Source organism: Chiloscyllium punctatum, chromosome 6 (assembly GCF_047496795.1).
Source record: "Chiloscyllium punctatum isolate Juve2018m chromosome 6, sChiPun1.3, whole genome shotgun sequence".
Taxonomy (NCBI): Eukaryota; Metazoa; Chordata; class Chondrichthyes; order Orectolobiformes; family Hemiscylliidae; genus Chiloscyllium; species Chiloscyllium punctatum.
In genome coordinates, this window is record NC_092744.1 from 13,661,853 (window position 1) to 13,682,966 (window position 21,114).

Genomic DNA, 21,114 nt, shown 5'->3' on the forward strand with positions numbered 1-21,114 from the left:
ACCCCATAATTTTAAACTTAAGTGGTCAAAAAAATTCGAATGTTCGTCGAGTATATACAATATATATATCTCTCTACCAGAATTTTCTCTCTTTACCAGAATCGCATGTGAGACAATTTATTTTATTGAATTTGTCTTTGTCAAGGACGTTACTAGATTGGAACAGTTGCTGATTCGCAGTTAAAAAATCTATTATACTGTTGAGTTTTTCAATAGAAGGTAGCTATACCAATTTGTCATCCTTTAAGTTAATACTTTGACTGTAGAGTAAGAATAAAGTGTTTTACTTCATGTCAAGTAGTGTAACCAATTGAATTACATCCAGAACACAGCATCTTACACTTGTCTTTAAATAAGATAAAAGCTAGGGTCTAGGCAATCTCCTTGATATATTAGAAGGGAGGTTTGGTCTGGTTCATGGCGGTATGCCAATGATGAAACCCTGACGTGTGAGACAGCAAAACTCTCACCACAAATTTTAATTGTTCATCAATTCACACCTTTGTTGTGTCAATTATAAATAAGTGCTTGGCTTTAGACTACATTATTTTACCGATAAAGTCTGGCCCACTGAATGACCTTCTATACTGTATCATCTGAATAGAAAAGAATAATTGATAGTCTTGAGTTTCGTTAAAGCCCATGTTGTAAAAACGAGCATAGGTAGGAGATTGGCTGGCTAACATGAAGCAGAGACTCTGCAAAATGTGGTGTGTTATAGGAATCAGTGCTGGCACCTCAACTATTAGCAAAGTATATAAATGACTTGAAGTAGAAGGTTGGTTGCTGACGGCACAAAGATAAGAAAGTAAGTTGTGAAGAAGGCAGAAGTGAATAGGCAAAGGTGTGGCAAATGGATTGTAATGTGGGAAGATGTGGAATTGCCCCTTTTTTGGCAGGAAGAATAAAACTAAAAATGTTATCCAAATGGTAAGACTGTAGAGCTGAGAGGTTAAGAGGCATCTGTGACTTGGTGCGAATCACAAAAGGTTAGTTTGCCAGTAATTAAAAAGCTGGTGGAATGTTATGAGGGGAATTGATTTCAGAAGTAAGAAAGTATGCTTCAATTATACAGAGAACTGGTGGGATCACATCTGGAGCACGATGCACAGCATTGATCACCTTATTTAGGGAAGACTATAAATGCTTTGGAGGCAGTTCAGAAAAGTTATACTAGAGTAAACTCCTGGAATGGAATTGGGGTTGCTGATTGTCTTGTGGAACAATTGGACAGTCTCTGAGCTTATCCACTGGAGTTTGAAGAATAAGAAGTGACTTGATTGAAGCATATGAGATCCTGAGATGTCTTGAATAGAGTATAAAGTTAGGGAGGTCTTGCTAAAACTAGAACTTGCATTATTCAGACCACAGCTGAAATATTGTAAGCGGTGTTGGGCCCCTTACCTAAGGAGTAGTGTCCTGGTGTTGGAGGCAGGTAAGGTAAAGGTTCACTAGTCTGATACCGGATGTAGAGGGGCTGCCTTAAGAGGAGAGGTTTGGTTTGTACGCATTGGAATTTTGAAAAGTAAGAGAATACCTTATTGAAATATGGGATTTTTAGAGGGCTTGACAGCATAAGTATGAAAAGGTTGTTTCCTCTTGTGGGAGAGTCTTTGATCAGAGAGCATAATATTGGAATAAGAAGTCTCACATTTAAGACAGAAGAATGTCTTCTTTTGATAGTGAATCTGTGGAATTCTTTACCACAGGGCTGTTAAGGCTGGGTCATTTAGTGTATTCAAGACTGAGATAGGAATTTTTAATCCGTGAAGGAATTGAGAGTTACGGGATAAAAACAGGAAAGTGGAGTTGAGGCTTGGGAAATCTGAAGCACAATGTAACTTAAGGTTAACATGCAGGTTCACTTGGCAGTTAGGAAGCCAAATGGAGTGTTAGCATTCATTTCAGGAGAGCTATAATACAACAGCAGAGATGTACTGCTAAGGCTATACAAGACTCTGGTCAGACTGTGTTTGGAATATTGTGAGCAGTTTTGGGCCCTATATTTAAGGATGGGTGTGCTGGCCTTGGAAAGGGTTCCAAAGGAGGTTTACAAGAATGATCTTGGGGATGAAGGGCTTGTCAGTTTGAAGAATGGTTGAGGACTCTGGGTCTGTACCTGATGGAGTTTAGAAGGATATGGGGGAAGTCTGACTGGGCAGAATACTGAAACACCTGGATAGAACAGGATGTGGTAGTAATGTCCTCCATTGAAAGAGAGATTAGGATTTGAGGGCACAGCCTCAGACTGAAGGGACGACCCTTTCGAACAGAGGACAAATTTCTTCAGCCAGTGATTGGTTCATCAGTGAAATGTATTACTGAGGAGAGCTGTGGAGGACAAGTCATTTATTTAGGGCAGAGATGTTTGATTAGTAAGGCTATCAAGGGAGAAGGTAGGAGAATGGGGTTGAGAAACATATCAGCCATGATCAAATGGGGGATCAGTCTTGAGCCAAATAGCTTAATTCTGCTCTAATAATTTATGGTCTTAAAATAGATCAGCCAATATCTAACTGAAGGCCAGAGCAGCTCTCTGCTTCTACATTTTGTAATCTAATAATTGAGTAAGATGTGACAAGAGTATTACCTCTTAGAATGAGTCTAGAACTAGGAGTCTCTTTAAAAATCAGAAGTCACCCATTTTAGAGTTGGGGTGAATTTGTTTTGAAGGCTATGCATTTTGGAACTTTCTTCCTGTAAAGTTGGTGTTCTTGAATATTTATAAGGTAAATGCAGATAGATTCTTGTTTAGCAAGAGACTGACAGGTCACTAATGTAGGTGGAAATGCAGATTTGAGGTTATAATCAAGTCCAGCATGATTTTATTGAATGATTGAGCAGACGATGTGCCGCGTAGCCTATACCTGCTCCTAATTCCTATGTTCTGCAAAGTGCTCACTCCAATCCATTGAAGTACCTCTGATATGTCCTTCTCTTTTCCTTAACCAAGAATTTACCCTACCTTGGTTACAGAGTCTTCAGCAGGTCAGGCAGCATCCAAGGAACAGGAGAATCGACGTTTTGGGCATGAGCCCTTCTTCAGGAATGAGGAAAGTGTGTTCAGCAGACTAAGATAAAAGGTAGGGAGGAGGGACTTGGGGGAGGGGCGTTGGGAATGTGATAGGTGGAGGAGGGTGATAGGCCGGGGTGGGGGTGGGGGCGGAGAGGTCAGGAAGAAGATAGCAAGTTATGAAGGCGGTGCTGAGTTTGAGGGATTTGACTGAGACAAGGTGGAGGGAGGGGAAATGAGGAAACTGGAGAAATCTGAATTCATCCCTTGTGGTTGGAGGGTTCCTAGGCGGAAGATGAGGCGTTCTTCCTCCAGCCGTCGTGTTGCTATGGTCTGGCGATGGAGCCGTCCAAGGACCTGCATGTCCTTGGTGGAGTGGGAGGAGGAGTTGAAGTGTTGAGCCACGGGGTGGTTGGGTTGGTTGGTCCGGGTATCCCAGAGGTGTTCTCTGAAAGGTTCCGCAAGTAGGCGGCCTGTCTCCCCAATATAGAGGAGGCCACATCGGGTGCAGTGGATGCAATAAATGATGTGTGGAGGTGCAGGTGAATTTGTGGCGGGTATGGAAGGATCCTTTGGGGCCTTGGAGGGAAGGGGGGATGTGTGGGCGCAAGTTTTGCATTTCTTGCGGTTGCAGGGGAAGGTGCCGGGAATGGAGGTTGGGTTGGTGGGGGGTGTGGACCTGACGAGGGAGTCACGGAGGGAGTGGTCTTTTCGGAACACTGATGGAGAGGGAAGGGGAATATATCCCTGGTGGTGGGGTCCGTTTGGAGGTGGCGGAAATGACGAAGGATGATACGATGTATCTGAAGGTTGGTGGGGTGGTAGGTGAGGACCAGTGGGGGGGGGTTCTGTCCTGGTGGCGATTGGAGGGGCAGGGCTCAAGGGCGGAGGAGCGGGAAGTGGAGGAGATGCGGTGGAGGGCATCGTCGATCACGTCTGGGGGGAAATTGCTGTCTTTGAAGGAGGAGGCCACCTGTGTTGTACCGTATTGGAACTAGTCCTCCTGGGAGCAGATGCTGCGGAGACGAAGGAATTGGGAATATGGGATGGCGTTTTCAGAGGGCAGGGTGGGAGCAGGTGTAGTCTAGGTAGCTGTGGGTGTCGGTCGGTTTATAGTAAATGTCCGTGTTGATTCGGTCGCCTGAGATAGAAATGGAGCCCCGCCCCTCCAATCGCTACCAGGACAGAACCCCACTGGTCCTCACCTACCACCCCACCAACCTCCATATACATCGTATCATCCGTCGTCATTTCCGCCACCTCCAAACGGACCCCACCACCAAGGATATATTTCCCTCCCCTCCCCTATCAGCGTTCCGAAAAGACCACTCCCTCCGTGACTCCCTCGTCTGGTCCACACCCCCCACCAACCCAACCTCCATTCCCGGCACCTTCCCCTGCAACCGCAAGAAATGCAAAACTTGCGCCCACACCTCCCCCCTCACTTCCCTCCAAGGCCCCAAAGGATCCTTCCATATCCGCCACAAATTCACCTGCACCTCCACACACATCATTTATTGCATCCGCTGCACCCGATGTGGCCTCCTCTATACTGGGGAGACAGGCCGCCTACTTGCGGAACGTTTCAGAGAGCACCTCTGGGATACCTGGACCAACCAACCCAACCACCCCGTGGCTCAACACTTCAACTCCTCCTCCCACTCCACCAAGGACATGCAGGTCCTTGGACGGCTCCATCGCCAGACCATGGCAACACGACGGCTGGAGGAAGAGCGCCTCATCTTCCGCCTAGGAACCCTCCAACCACAAGGGATGAACTTAGATTTCTCCAGTTTTCTCATTTCCCCTCCCTCCACCTTGTCTCAGTCAAATCCCTCAAACTCAGCACCGCCTTCCTAACCTGCTATCATCTTCCTGATCTCTCCGCTCCCACCTCCACCCCCACCCCCACCCCCATTCCGGCCTATCGCCCTCACCTTGACCTCCTTCCACCTATCACATTTCCAACACCCCTCCCCCAAGTCCCACCTCCCACCTCCCTATCTTTTATCTTTGCCTGCTGGACACACTTTCCTCATTCCTGAAGAAGGGCTGATGCCCAAAACGTCGATTCTCCTGTTCCTTGGATGCTGCCTGACCTGCTGCACTTTTCCAGCAACACATTTTCAGCTCTGATCTCCAGCATCAGCAGTCCTCACTTTCTCCTACAGAGTCTTCAACCATGCCTGACCCGTTTCTATACTTTTACACGCCGCCTCCCCCTCCCCCTCAGAACAATGAAGGGTTGATGCTATATCACTTTCCATACCTTCAGTCTCTGCATTCAAAGGATAATTTTGTCATTTCTGCCACCTCCAGTAGGATGCTACAACCCTTCTTACCCCTTCCTTCATATCAGCTTCCATAAGGACTGTTCCCTGTGACCGCCTAGTCCACTCCTTCCCCCCCTAGCCCGATAGCACTTTTGCATGCACTTGCAGAAGGTACAATACTTATTGTCCACCTCTGTCCTCACTGTCTAAGGCCCCAAGCACACTTCACTTTCACAAGTGAAAGTGTTTAGTTGTACTTTCAATCTAGTCTATTCTATTCACTGATAACAGTATGGTCTCCTTTATTTTGGCTAGATGACATTGCGAAACCACTCTGTCAATAGGAGTGACCCAAACCTTCCAGTTGTTTGCCATTTCAGTAAGCCAACTTAATTAGATGCCAACGTTTCTGTCCTAGGTCTGTTACATTGTTCTAGTAAAATTCTTTGCCGCTGGAGGAGCAACACTTCATTTTCTGCATAGGTACCTTAGTCTCTATGCCTCTACTTAGTTTCACAACTATGCATCTGTTTCTGTTTAAGCGCACCTGCCTTTGTCTTTTGCTCTGGGCACCTTCACGTTCTGTTCCAGTTGCTGCTGCTGCTCCTCTCTGAACAGGATTGCAACCACCATTTTCTAGCTGTTTTCGTTTTTGGAGAGTCAAATTGGACTTGAAACTTTAACTCTGTTTCTGACCAGTGATGTTGCCAGATCCAGTGAGTTTTTCAAACGCTTTGTTTTTATTGCATATACTTAGGTTATTGAAGTTGCTAGCAAATGTTATTTCAATTGACAAGTACTCTAACCCAGTACATAGGGAATATTTCACCAGTGATAAAAATGTTCTTGTCATTCTGCATTTCTGCACTTGGTTTTTAAAGATTGTGTGTGTTTCTGTCAAAGCCCCATCAACATAATATGCATGTACAGAACACTTGGAAGCTGAATTTCACTTAAAATGTAAAATACTAATTTTAGCATGTTTTATTGTCATTTTATAAATTGAATAAATTGGACCTATTACATATAAATGCTAGCAAGCACATGTGTTTGCTTGCTTTTTTTTTCCAATTAGCAGGTGGTTATAATCTCATGCTTGTCAAATACACATCATAAATGATTTCTAGATTTGTGGAAACACAGAGCCCTACTATAATGTTTCCCTCACTAGATTGCTGCCCTACGTACTTTGATATTCTTTATGGCTGTCTTAGCATTAAAAACACAGTGCTCAAATATCCTCCAGTGTTGAAAGTTTTTAAGAAATTATATTCTGAAATCAATAATGTTGTTCTGCTTTTTAATATTGATAATTATCTTTTACGTATGTCAAACTGAGGGATGAAAAATGTTTTCCTTCCTATGCAAGGTAGCATGAGTAAGTTAGTCCGCCTTTTAGGATAGCATTTCCTGCATATTGATGAACTGTTTTCCCACTCCAGCTCTCTTTTTTGTAATCTTTGGCTCAGATTTCTAGGTTACGTTGTACCATGGATACACATTCCACCAGCATATAAACTACAAAATTGTCCCTTAAACTGATTACCTTATGAATCGAAACATGGGGTGCTGAAAAAGCACAGCCAGTCAAGCAGCATGCGAGGAGCAGGAGAATCGACATTTTGGGCATAAGCCCTTCAGGAACGTGGAGGGAGGATTGAGAGATAAATAGAATAAGGGATGGGCTGGGAGGAAGGTAGCTCCGAAGGCGATATGTAGGTGGAGGTGGGGCTAATGGGCCAGCAGGAAGAGTGGAGCAGATAGGTGGGAAGGAAGATGGACAGGTAGAACAGTTCGCGATGGTGCTGAGTTTGAGGGTTGGATCTGGGATGAGGTGGGGAGAGGGGCGATGAGGAAACTGGTGAAAAAGACATCTGATCTCCAGCGTCTAAAGTGCCTATTTTCTCCTGATTTTCTTAGTAGCCTTACAGAACAAAGAGGGAATATTACAAACTGCATTGTTGTGTTTCGGACATTTGACTTGACAAGTTTCCAAATTCTGTATTTTTGTCAATTCTTCTAATCATTAGTAGGTCTGATCAGTTTCCTTTATTTTCATTAGAGCTGATCCCAGATCTCCTTTTGTAATATCAGTGAAAATGTAATATAAGAACATAGGAGCAGGAGTATATCATGTAGCCCATTGAGCCTTCTCTGTAATTCGATACAATTATTGCTAATATTTGGTTTAAACTCTTATTTGTATGCTCTTTATATTCCTCAATTTCCACAAATCTGTCTGTCTCAACTTGAAATTATTCAATGCTCAAGCATCCACAGCTCTTTAGACAAGAGGATTCTAAAGATTCACAACACCTTGAGTGTAGAAATATCTTCATATCTCAAAGCTATCATTTATGTAATTAACTTTAACTTAAAAGATCTTTGCGATGGGTGTGTACTGCGTTCAAGTCTAATATGAAATCCAGTTATGTTAAGATTACTATTTCCCAGCAGATCTTTTACGTTGACTAATTTGCCTTGCCTCATTGTACAATACTTGATTTAAAATCGCTTCATCCCAAATTGGTTGTACACATATTGTTCTAGAAAAGTGGAGGTTGCATAGCTCAATTGGCAACAGCTCAGGTTCAATCCCCTGTCATCTTAATCTCACCTATCACCTGACATGGTGACCCTCAGGTTAACTCACCACTAAGTATCTCTTCAATGAGAGTAAGCTATTGTCCCCAATTCGATAGCAATTTTCTCTTTCACTTCCAAATCTAGGATTACTTCCATTAAAAGAACCACCTTAAATTCCCCCTGCAGCCACTCACCATCCTGACTTGGAAATATATCACCTTTCCTTCATTGACACTGTCAAAATCTTGGAATTTCCTCCTTTATTGACATTGTGGATCAACCCAAACCAAGCAAATGGATTGTTTCAGTTCAAGAAGGCAGCTCACCACCTCAAGGGCAACTAAGGATGGGCAGTAAATGCTGGCTAGCCAGCCAGCAACACCCACTTCCCATAAATGAATTTTAAAAAGCGAGGTGAATTAATCCAGTGTGTATAAAGATTGAAGTCCGCATGGTTATTGCTTTGCCTAAGTTTTAATGATTTCTTGTTGAATACTCTCTCCAACAGTACAACTACAGTTTGGGGGTAAATAAGAAACTCTGTGTCATCTTTTTAATTTTTTCTATTCCTAAGCTCCACAATAACGGATTTTAACTTGGGACTTTGGGTGATAACATTTTCTTACTGCTGTCCTTGTGTTGCCTTTTACTAGTAGGGCTACTATTTCTACATGTCTTCTTGAAATATTGTGTATCCTAACTGCAATATTTATTTCCCAATCTTGGTCACTTTGTCTCTAATCGAAATCATTTATTCCTATTTGTGCCTCTAGTTTATCTAACTTAGTGTAGATGTTCATTGCATTCAGGTAAATAATCTTTATCTTTTTCTTCACTCTTTACATTGACTTTATTTGGGGATCCGCCATTACTGTTTCAACTCTGGTAAAAACAATGACTGCAGATGCTGGAAACCAGATTCTGGATTAGTGGTGCTGGAAGAGCACAGCAGTTCGGGCAGCATCCAAGTAGCTTCAAAATAGACGTTTCAGGCAAAAGCCCTTCATCAGGAATAAAGGCAGTGAGCCTGAAGCGTGGAGAGATAAGCTAGAGGAGGGTGGGGATGGGGAGAAAGTAGCATAGAGTACAATGGGTGAGTGGGGGAGGGGATGAAGGTGATGGGTCAGGGAGGAGAGGGTGGAGTGGATAGGTGGAAAAGATGATAGGCAGGTAGGACAAGTCATGGGGACAGTGCTGAGCTGGAAGTTTAGAACTAGGGTGAGGTGGGAGGGAAGGGGAAATGAGGAAATTGTTGAAGTCCACATTGATGCCCTGAGGTTGAAGTGTTCAGAGGTGGAAGATGAGGCGTTCTTCCTCCAGGCGTCTGGTGGTGAGGGAGCAGCGGTGAAGGAGGCCTAGGACCTCCATGTCCTCAGCAGAGGTGAGAAGGGGAGTTGAAATGTTGGGCCACGGAGCAGTGTGGTTGATTGGTGCGGGTGTCCTGGAGATGTTCTCTAAAGCGCTCTGCTAGGAGGCGCCCAGTCTCCCCAATGTAGAGGAGACCACATCGGGAGCAATGGATACAATAAATGATATTAGTGGATGTGCAAGTAAAACTTTGGATGTGGAAGGCTCCTTTAGGGCTTTGGATAGAGGTGAGGGAGGAGGTGTGGGCGCAGGTTTTACAGTTCCTGCGGTGGCAGGGGAAAGTGCCAGGATGGGAGGGTGGGTTGAAGAGGGGCGTGGACCTGACCAAGTAGTCATGGAGGGAACGGTCTTTGCGGAAGGCGGAAAGGGGTGGGGAGGAAAATATATTCCTGGTGGTGGGGTCTGTTTGGAGGTGGCGGAAGTGTCGGCGGATGATTTGGTTTATGCGAAGGTTGGTAGGGTGGAAGGTGAGCACCAGGGGTGTTCTGTCCTTGTTACGGTTGGAGGGGTGGGGTCTGAGGACGGAGGTGTGGGATGTGGACGAGATGCGTTGGAGGGCATCTTTAACCACTTGGGAAGGGAAATTGTGGTCTCTAAAGAAGGAGGCCATCTGTGTTCTGTGGTGGAACTGGTCCTCCTGGGAGCAGATCCAGCGGAGGAATTGGGAATACGGGATGGCATTTTTGCAAGAGCTAGGGTGGGAAGAGGTGTAATCCAGGTAGCTGTGGGAGTCTGTAGGTTTGTAAAAAATGTCAGTGTCAAGTCGGTCGTCATTAATGGAGATGGAGATGTCCAGGAAGGGGAGGGAGGTGTCAGAGATGGTCCAGGTAAATTTAAGGTCAGGGTGGAATGTGTTGGTGAAGTTGATGAATTGCTCAACCTCCTCGCGGGAGCACGAGGTGGTGCCAATGCAGTCATCAATGTAGCGGAGGAAGAGGTGGGGAATGGTGTCGGTGTAATTACAGAAGGCCAACTGCTCTACGTAGCCAACAAAGAGGCAGGCATAGCTGTGGCCCATACGTGTGCCCATGGCTACCCCTTTGGTCTGGAGGAAGTGGGAGGAATCAAAAGAGAAATTAAGGGTGAGGACCAGTTCGGCCAAACGAATGAGTGTGTCGGTGGAAGGGTACAGTTGGGGACGTCTGGAGAGGAAAAAACGGAGGGCTTGGAGGCCCTGGTCATGGCGGATGGAGGTGTAGAGGGATTGGATATCCATGGTGAAGATATGAGGCATTGGGGGCCAGGGAAATGGAAGTCTTGTAGGAGGTGGAGGGCGTGGGTGGTGTCTCAAACTTATGTGGGGAGTTCCTGGACTAGGGGGGATAGGACAGTGTCAAGGTAGGTAGAGATGAGTTCAGTGGGGCAGGAGCATGCTGAGACAATGGGTAGGCCAGGGTGGTCAGGCTTGTGGATCTTTAGAAGGAGGTAGAACCGGGCAGTGCAGGGTTCCTGGACAATGAGGTTGGAAGCTGTGGGTGGGAAATCGCCTGAGGTGATGAGGTTCTGTATGGTCTGCGAGGTGATGGGCGGTGGGGTCATGGTCGAGGGGGCAGTAGGAAGAGGTGTCCTCGAGTTGGCGTTTGGCTTCAGCAGTGTAGAGGTCCTACAACCCACCCTCCCATTCTGGCACTTTCCTCTGCCCCTGCAGGAACTGTAAAACCTGCGCCCACACCTCCTCCCTCACCTCTATCCAAGGCCCTAAAGGAGCTTTCCACATCCATCAAAGTTTTACTTGCACATCCACTAATATCATTTATTGTATCCGTTGCTCCCGATGCAGTCTCCTCTATATTGGGGAGACTGGCCGCCTCCTAGCAGAGCGCTTTAGGGAACATCTCCGGGACACCCGCACCAATCAACCACACTGCCCCGTGACCCAACATTTCAACTCCCCCACCCACTCTGCCGAGGACATGGAGGTCCCTCACCACCAGACGCCTGGAGGAAGAACGCCTCATCTTCCGCCTCTGAACACTTCAACCCCAGTGCATCAATGTGGACTTCAACAGTTTCCTCATTTCCCCTTCCCCCACCTCACCCTAGTTCTAAACTTCCAGCTCAGTAACTGTCCCCATGACTTGTCTGGACTTGTCCTACCTGCCTATCTCCTTTTCCACCTATCCACTCCACCCTCCTCCTTGACCTATCACCTTCATCCCCTCCCCCACTCACCCATTGTACTCTGCTACTCTCTCCCCACCCCCACCCTCCTCCAGCTTATCTCTCCACGCTTCAGGCTCACTGCCTTTATTCCTGATGAAGGGCTTTTGCCCGAAACGTCGATTTCGAAGCTCCTTGGATGCTGTTTCAACTCTGTTCTCCTCTTTTCCCACATTGTTAGTCTTTTGTTACCTTCAATTTTATCTTGGACTTCTAAATTTCCTTTTCCTGAGCCCATATCCCAACATAAGACCATACTGAAGACGCTGAAAATGAAGGACAAAGCAGCAAACTGGCTTGAATATCCTACCATTGTACAAAACTATGACTTTACAGTGCATAAGTCTATATCCTTTTAAACAAAAGCTGAACAAATGAGTAAGTTATGTAATAGTTGATCTTTTTTTTGTAATCTTTTCGAACTGAGGAATTGGCTAACTTATCAAACCCTGTTTCATCTTAACTCGGTTTAATAAATAACTTCAGCTCATTAAATCAATTTTGAGAACAGTTGCCTGGCATTCTGGCATTTGAATAATTGGCAGATCCGATCAAAAGTAACTGCCAGTCATGTGAATAGTTAAGCATTAATTGGTTTGGCTGTTCATTTGTTACATGCTTTAACAATAGGCAAGGCAGACCACTTTTAAAAAACTCTTGTAGCGCTGTTGAAATATTTGAGAATTGATTCTGGCATGGTTGGAACGTGTACACAGAAAAGAGCAGAAGAATGTTTCTAAATTACACGCTTGACAAGTATAGAAGAAAGGCGGTGGTTCAGTGGATACAAACCTTGTGTGCACGTCAGCCTTGACACTGGTCATATTCCTACCACTGAATCAGAAGGTGATGAGGTAAAGCCCCACTCCAAAGGTGATATTGATTATAGGGATAGAATTAGATGATGCAGGATATAAGGAAACTTGTGGGGTCCAGATTACTATTGAAATATTATGTACTAGCTGTACTTTTTAAAACAGAACATATTAATAAAATGAACAAAACACAGAATAGGTTATAAGGGCTTAACTTTCATTTGCAGTTTACCTGTATAGGACAAATTCATGAATTACCATAAAGATATGATTTCCACTATGGGATTTTGTAGTCCATTTAATTGGCTTGACTGTTCAATTATACCAAGAAGATTTTATGAAGATTTGTGACCTGCAATTGCTTGCCTATATGCTGACCAACTTGTATCATTTCAAAAGCATCATACTCTGCAGATGTTGGAAACCTGAAAGAACAACAGAAGATTCTACAAATACTCAGTAAGGCTAGCAACATGTAAGGAGAGGCAGTTAACCTTTCAGGCCTGAGATCACTTTGGTTATAAAATAGTTGGATGTATTCCTGGAGTGTTGTCGTGTTACTTCCCAGCTGTTAGAAGCAGTATTCTCACTCCATAACCCCCACACCAAGTATTTTCACAAGAAATAAATTGTTGCATTCAAAGAATAAAATGCACTTTGAAAGTGAAGGAAGGTTACCATGAATAAAACCTGAGCATTCCAGATTTTAATATCTCTGCAGGTGGTGTTATTTATGCTTTCTCAATTCAGCTTCTTTGAAAATGGAAGAAAGCATGTACAAAATAAGATTGTATGTTTTTCACTTGGTTTTCTCACTGGCTCACAAAGGGTAAGTTGAAGGGAAAAGGTCACAGCAACCAAGGTTAATCATGTTAGTAAAGTATAACTTTCAATAGCGCGAAACTGCTCAGAGGTGCAATAAATAAAATGTGAATTGACAAAGAGGAAAGGTTAATAGTTCCATTTTAGCTGCCTGTCCAATAAATTTAATTTCTATCATGAGAGGGGGAAAAGTTAAAATCTTAGACTCGATTCTAAACATGTTCAACTAACCATTCTTCAACAGAACAGAAAAGATGTTGAAAAAGTCAAGTGGAATTGATAGAAGAAAACTATTTCTGTTGATTTTGAAGACTGAGTCAGCAGTATAGCTTAAGTATGATAACCAGGCTTCTCGGAGTGATGCTAAGAAACACTTCTACCCACAAAGGGGTGAAGGGGTAATGTTTTCATGCAGAACAAGCTGCCAGAGGAAATGGTGGAGGAGGGGGTGCAATTTCAGTATTCATAAGGCGTTTGGATGGGTTGATGAATAGGGAGGGTTTAGAGGGATATGGGCCAAATGCTGGCAAATAGAACTAGTTCAGACTGGGATGTCTCGTCAGCACCAATGAGTTGGACTGGAGCATCTGTTTCCTTATTGAATGACTGACTCTTAAATTTGGTAATCTCACACACAGGCAATTCATGCTGTGGTGTTGTTCACTTGTTAATATTAAATCTGAGGTTCATAGATTTTTAGATTAGATTAGATTACTTAGTGTGGAAACAGGCCCTTCGGCCCAACAAGTCCACACCGCCCCGCCGAAGCGTAACCCACCCATACCCCTACATCTACATCTACCCCTTACCTAACACTAGGGGCAATTTAGCATGGCCAATTCACCTGACCCCTGCACATCTTTTGGACTGTGGGAGGAAACCGGAGCACCCGGAGGAAACCCACGCAGACACTGGGAGAACGTGCCAACTCCACACAGTCAGTCGCCTGAGGCGGGAATTGAACCCGGGTCTCTGGCGCTGTGAGGCAGCAGTGCTAACCACTGTGCCACCGTGCCGCCCACAATTTCTTTGAAGGATATTGAATAGAGATGGGGCGATGGAGTTAGCTATGTTTTGTGATTAAATTTAATCAATTTAATCCAAAACACATTATGGCAATGAAACATAATGTGGATTATTATGAGGTTATCCACTTCAATAGCAAAAACAGGAACGTGGATCGCAACCTGACTGATAGACTGGGAAAGGGGGTTGTCCACCAAGATCCAGGTGTCCTTTACATCAGTCACTGAAAGAAAGCAAATGAAATATTGGCTCTCATAGCTAAATGATTCAAGTAAAGGAGCTGGGATGTCTTGCTGCAGTTGTACAGGGACTTGGTGAGACCACACCTAGAATATTGTGTGCAATTTTGGTCTCCGAATCTGAGGAAGGATGTTCTAGCAATGGAGGAAGTGCTGCAAAAGATTGATTCCTGGGATGACATGACTGACATATGAAGATAGATTGGATTGGTTCACACTACATTCACTGAAGTTTAGAAGAATGCTTATAAACCTATAAAATGCTAACAGGACTCGCTAATGCCTGAGGAAAGGAAATATGCTGTCCTCACTTGGTCTGGCCTACGTGTGACTCCAGACCTATAGCAATGTGGTTGACTCTTAACTACCCTCTGAAATGGCTGAGAAAGCCCCTCCATTGTAACCATTGTGACAAGGTTTTTAAAAAAAACAAACGGACCACCTGACATTGTCTTTTCTGGTGCCTCAGTCAAAGGCATAGTCAGCCATGTTGACCCCACCGAGTCCTCATTATTAATACTGGGGGCTAGTGCTGAAATTGGGCGAGCTATCTCAGAATAGTCCAGTATCAGCTTGACCCAGTCATGCCCACTGAATCATGCCTTGCAGACAATGTCCCAGACACCACCATCATTATCCCTAGATGTGAGCACTCCTATTGCTACCACCCCTTTTGGGTTTGTCTTGCCAAAGTGGTATACAGTCAGGAGGGAGTTGCCCTGGGCATCCTCGCCATTGACCCTGGACCCCATGAAGTCCCGTGGCTTCAGGTTAAAGATGGGATGAATCCGTACTCACCATTTTCAACAACACTTGGAGGAAGCACTGAGAGTGGCAAGAGTGCAAAATGTACTCTGGATGGAGGATTTCAGTATCCAATGAGGCAAAAAACATACTTGACCTCACCACACCGTCTTTCTGGAGATGAAGTCTCCTCTTCACATTGAGAATAGCCTCCATCATGTGTGTGCCACTATCATTGTGCTAAATAGGACAGACTAAATAGGACAAGGTTGCTAAACAAACATTTCTCATCAGTTTTCACTCAGGAAAAGGAGAATATTGTAAAGGAGAAGAATGAGGTAAGAGATATTAGACTAGGAAGGATCGAGGTTAGTTACGAGCAGGTGTTATCAATCCTAGAAGGAGTGAAAGCAGACAAATCCCCTGGGCTGGATGGGATCTATCCGAGGATTCCCTGGGAAGCTAGGGAGGAGATAGCAGAACCTTTGGCTTTGATATTTGAGTCATCATTGTCTGCAGGTTTAGTACCAGAGGACTGAAGGATTGCAAATCTTGTGCCCTTGTTCAAAAAGGGCAGTCGAGATGACCCAGGTAATTGTAGACCAGTGTGCCTTATGTCTGTTGTAGGAAAGGCTTTGGAAAGGATTATAAGAGATGAAATTTCTAATCATTGAGCAAGCAACAATTTGATTTCAGATAGTCAACATGGTTTCGTCAAGGCAGGTTATGTCTCACAAACCTCATTGAGTTTTTTGAGAGGGTGACCAAGCATGTCGATGAAAGTAGGGCAGTTGACGTGGTATACATAGACTTCAGTAAAGCCTTTGATAAGGTTCCACATGGTAGGCTGCTGGAGAAAATGCAGAGGCATGGGATAGAGGGTGATTTAGCAGTTTGGATTAGAAACTGGCTTTCTGAAAGAAAGCAGCGAGTGGTGGTTGATGGAAAATATTCAGCCTGGAGTCCAGTTACTAGTGGTGTGGCACAAGGATCTATTTTGGGACCATTGCTGTTTGTCATTTTCATAAATGACTTAGACGCAGGCATAGGTGGATGGATTAATAAGTTTGCAGATGATACTAAAGTCGGTGGAGTAGCGGACAGTTTAGAAGAATGTTACAGATTGCAGGGGGATTTAGATAAGCTGCAGGATTGGGCTGAGGGGTGGCAAATGGAGTTCAATGCAGCTAAATGTGAGGTGATGCACTTCGGGAAGAATAACAGGAAGGTGGAGTATTGGGTCAATGGAAAGATTCTTGGTAGTGTGGATGTGCAGAGGGATCTTGGTGTCCATGTACATAGATCCCTGAAAGTTGCCACCCAGGTTGATTGTGCTGCTAAGAAGGCATACGGTGTGTTAGGTTTCATTTGTAGAGGGATTGAGGTCTGGAGCCATAATATTATGCTTCAACTATACAAAGCGTTAGTACGGCCACACTTGGAATATTGTGTACAGTTCTGGTTGCCATATTTCAGGAAGAGTGTGGAAGCATTGGAAAAGGTGCAGAGGAGATTTATCAGGATATTGCTTGGTCTGGATGGAAGGTCTTATGAGGAAAGGCTGGGACACTTGGGTCTGTTCTCATTGCGAAGAAGGAGGCAGGAGGGGATTTGATAGAGACATACAAGATGATCAGAGGATTAGATAGGGTAGACAGTGAAAGTCTTTTTCCTAGGATGATGGTGTCAGCTTGTTCAGGGGGACATAACTACAAATTGAGGGGTGATAGATTTAAAACAGATGTCAGAGGCAGGTTCTTTACTCAGTGGTAAGGGCGTGGAATGCCCTACCTGTGAATGTAGTTAACTCAGCCACATTAGAGAGATTTAAACAACCCTTGGATGAGCACATGGGCTAGTGTAGGGGGACGAGCTGAGAATATTTCATGGGTTGGTGCAACATCGAGGGCCGAAGTGCCTGTTCTGCGCTGCATTGTTCTATGACTTTGAACAGATCTAGCACTTCCATCTAGAAAGATGAGGGCAACAGATACATAGGAATTCCACCACTTACAAGTTACTGTCCAAGCCACTCCCCATCCTGACTGGGAAATATTGTTGTACCATCAGTCTTATTGAATCTGAATTCTGGAACATTCTCCCTCATGGCATTGTGGGTCAACCTATAGCATATGGACTGCAGTGGTTTAAGCAGGCAGCTCACCGCCATCTTCGCCAAGTTAACTAGGGATGGGCAATAAATGTGTCTGCGTGAGTTTCCTCCGGGTGCTCCGGTTTCCTCCCACAGTCCAAAGATGTGCAGGTCAGGTGAATTGGCCATGCTAAATTGCCCATAGTGTTAGGTAAGGGGTAAACGTAGGGGTATGGGTGGGTTGCGCTTCGGCGGGTCGGTGTGGGCTTGTTGGGCCGAAGGGCCTGTTTCCACACTCTAATCTAATCTTAAAAAAAAATGCTGGCCAATCAGTGATGCTCACATTCCATGAATGAATTTTTACAAAGTTACAATGCGGTGCATGCCAAGCAGCGGAAGCAGCATGTGATAGATAAGGCTACGTTATCCTACAGCCAAACAACTAAATCTAGGTTTTATAGTCCTGCTACATCCAGTCAAGAATGGTGGACAAGGAGGCTCTACGAATATTAAACCCCCCCCCCCCACCGTACCTCTCGCACTTGCACAAAAGATGAGGCTGAAGCAATTGCATTCCTCTTCAGCTAGAATTGCTATGTATATGATCCTTCTTGGCTTCCATCAGAGGCCATTTTTAACTAATTGGCTTAACTCCATGTGAGACCAAGAATGATTAAAGACAATGGATATTGCTTTCAACCCTGACAACATTCTGACAATAGAGTTGGAGACAGGTGCAACAGAATTTGAAGCAACTCTATCTAAGCTCAAATGAATTATAAAATTGCCCTGCTATGTCCTTGTCACTAAAAGCAGAACAAATCCAACGTGACCAATTGCTAACTTGCCTACTTTTTATAATCAGCAAAGGGATGGAAGGGTCATTCAATAATGATGTCAAGCAGCACTTGCTCAGCAATAATTTGCTTAATGAGACATCGTTTGGGTTCTGCCACAGACACTTGGATCCTGACCTCGTTACAACCTTGGTTCAAACTTCGCCAACTGAGCTGTACCATCTATGTTCTGCAGGAACTCACCCAGGCCTTTTCAACAGCATTGTCCAAAGATGTGCAGTGGATGTGTGGGAGCACCACTATCTGCAGGTTTCTGTCCAAGCTAGACATCATCTTTACTTCAATGTTGCTAGATTAGAGTACTGGAACTGGCTTCCCCTCGGCAATTCTGTGCATCTAATCCCCAAGGACTGCAGTCGTTCAAAAAATCAGCTCACCACTACAACCTCGAAGCAGTTGGGGGTGGGCAACAAATGTTGGCCTATCAAGTGAAACCATATCCCATGAATGCCTTTCTTTTTAAAAATGGTAACTGTTTTTCAGACATTGACAGCATTGGTGTTCTAAGAATCCATTTTAGGTGATTTGGCATTTTGTTATGATGGGAATATGTGTACCAGTACCAATGCAAAATAGCTTTTTTTACTGAAGTTGCAGTTATGTTGTAAATTGAGCCTGATGTGGTATCAGGACTCAATCAAGCACTGCAATACAATGAAGTGAAACAGCCGAGCAGTTTTGGCCATGCTGAACTTGTCTTGTGAAAGCACTTTCAAAAAGAATGAATCCAGAATTATGTAAATTATTGTAAATTTTTAGCAGATTCTGCCTTTGTTCATAAAGACTCTTGCATTCCTAATTTTTCTTGTTTGGTATGCTTCAGCAGAGTAGAAAGACACGGTACAAGATTTTCAAAAACATCAATTTTCCAGAAAAAAATCATTTCTGCTTTCCAATATAGTATTGTGGTGAAAGTGAGGACTGCAGAAGCTGGAGATCAGAGTCTCGATTAGAGTTGTGCTGGAAAAGCACAGCAGGTCAGGCAGCATCTGAGGGGCAGGAAATTTGACGTTTCAGGCAAAAGCCTGAAAGCTGCTCAGATGCTGCCTGACCTGTGCTTTTCCAGCACCATTCCAATGTAGTGTTGTCCCTGTTAGAGAACCTGTATATCTAAAATAGATGAGGTAAAAACAATGACTGCAGATGCTGGAAACCAGATTCTGAATTAGTGGTGCTGGAAGAGCACAGCAGTTCAGGCAGCATCCAAGGAGCTTCGAAATCGACGTTTCGGGCAAAAGCCCTTCATCAGGAATAAAGGCCTTTATTCCTAATGAAGGGCTTTTGCCCGAAATGTCGATTTCGAAGCTCCTTGGATGCTGCTTGAACTGCTGTGCTCTTCCAGCACCACTAATCCAGTATCTAAAATAGATGACAATTTTGAAAATCAGAAAAGATATCATGTGTAGACAGATGCAAAAAATCGTGAATTGATAAATGAAAAAAATGGAAGGCATTTGAGGGATTTGGGGATACTGATGGGTAGATCAGGGAAACCATGTGCATCGTGAAAGGAACGAGCGAGGTTTTCTGATTTATAGATACAGGAATTCATTATATATCTTAATGATTGAGCAAGGCATAATGTAATAACTGTATTGTTATAATTGTGGGTTTTAAAGTAGAGGAAAAATACATGTGTGGTTTCTATTCTGTGAAGGTCAGTGGTTTTTAAAGATATTAGAATGTCATCTGGACTAGTGAGCTAAAAACATGATTTACAGAAGACACATGATGTGGGTGTTTTGCCATGTACTTGTAGTGTTAATGAAGTCCTCAGTTAAAATTTCATGAGACATATAGAAAACAAACCATGGGGCTACTCAAAAATCAGTCTTTCAGTGTTGAACAGCAGTTTCTTCCTAGCAGAAGCTGTTGTGGAGGTTTATTTTGTGAATTCTCCAACCTGAGAGTTGATTTAGAAGTTTTCAACCTGTGAGAATGATGGTAGGCAATTAAAACTGGAAAGAGGTGAGTAAGAAATTTGAGTTAAGACCAGAGTGCCACGGAACAGATTGAGTATCTGCAACTGTATCATAAGTTTATCTATATGCATTGTCTGCGTTATCTTGAATGTTCCACACATTGAGAGAGAGAGCCTTACAATTTATCTTTTTAACCTTGTTAGTCACCATAGCTTTATTTTGCAATGTGACCCCATTTGTTTTACTCCCCGTGTTTGTTCTGCTTTCCACTTTTTTATTTCTTTCTGTTCACTCCCTGTTCACGTTCCCATCGCCCACCCCAAGGATGTTGGTTCCAGTCCTGCCCGGATGCAGCCCATCTTTCTTTTTTACCAGTCCCACCTTTCCCAGAACTGGTCCCAATGTCTCAGGAATAGAGTCATGGAGATGTACAGCATGGAAACAGACCCTTCGGTCCAACCTGTCCTTGCTGACCTGATATCGCAACCCAATCTAGTCCTATCTGCCAGCACCCGGCCCATATCCCTTCAAACCCTTCCAGTTATATACCCATCCAGGTGCCTCTTAAATGTTGCAATTGTACCAGCCTCCACCACATTCTCTGGCATCTGAATCCATTCTGTCTCCACCATTTTTCCATCCATGTATTCATCTCCTACATATTGTTATTTTTACTGACACTAGTGTGTGTCACTAGTGGTAATCTTGAGATTGCTACCTTGTGAAGTCCTACATTTTAGTTTATAGCCTAACTTTCTATATTATGCTTGTCTCTATCCTTTGTTTTTAAACCTATGACTTTGGTATCAGTATATACCACTATAAATGGCAGTTCACCCTCTATCTTCAGCATGACCTACAGGTGCTCTAAGATATCTTTCACCCTGGCATCGGGGAGTTAACATGCCATCCAGGAATCTGTTTTGCAGCCACAGAAATGCCTGTCTGTTCCTCTTACTATTGAGTTCAATGTCACTATACCCCTGCCATTGTTCTTCCCTGTGCACCCATAGATCCATAACCTGACTTCTACTGGTATCCACACAAGCTACTTAGTTCAAAGGTAATTAGAGATGGGTGACAAATGCAGGCTTTACCAGTGCCATCCATAGCAACGAAAAAAGTTTCAAGCCTAATTTGAGAAATGAAGCTGGTTGTCAGCAAATTAGTAAGGGTTGTACAAGCGTTTCAAAACCT

At 44.0% G+C, this 21,114-nt stretch overlaps 1 protein-coding gene across 4 annotated transcripts in view; it reads left to right on the forward strand.

Moving 5' to 3' along the window:
- The window catches only part of rnf13 (ring finger protein 13), a 259,925-nt gene that overhangs the window by 122,927 nt on the left and 115,884 nt on the right, over positions 1–21,114 (forward strand). Inside the window, exon 1 of one of the 4 annotated variants that reach the window (XM_072572036.1) lies at positions 5,914–6,002. The exons of the other annotated variants lie outside the window; for them this stretch is intronic. Within the exon in view, the coding sequence (XP_072428137.1) occupies positions 5,988–6,002 (15 nt within the window). The 5' untranslated portion in view covers positions 5,914–5,987. Of the gene's footprint in view, positions 1–5,913; positions 6,003–21,114 lie in introns of those variants that run through there. 4 annotated transcript variants of the gene reach the window in all.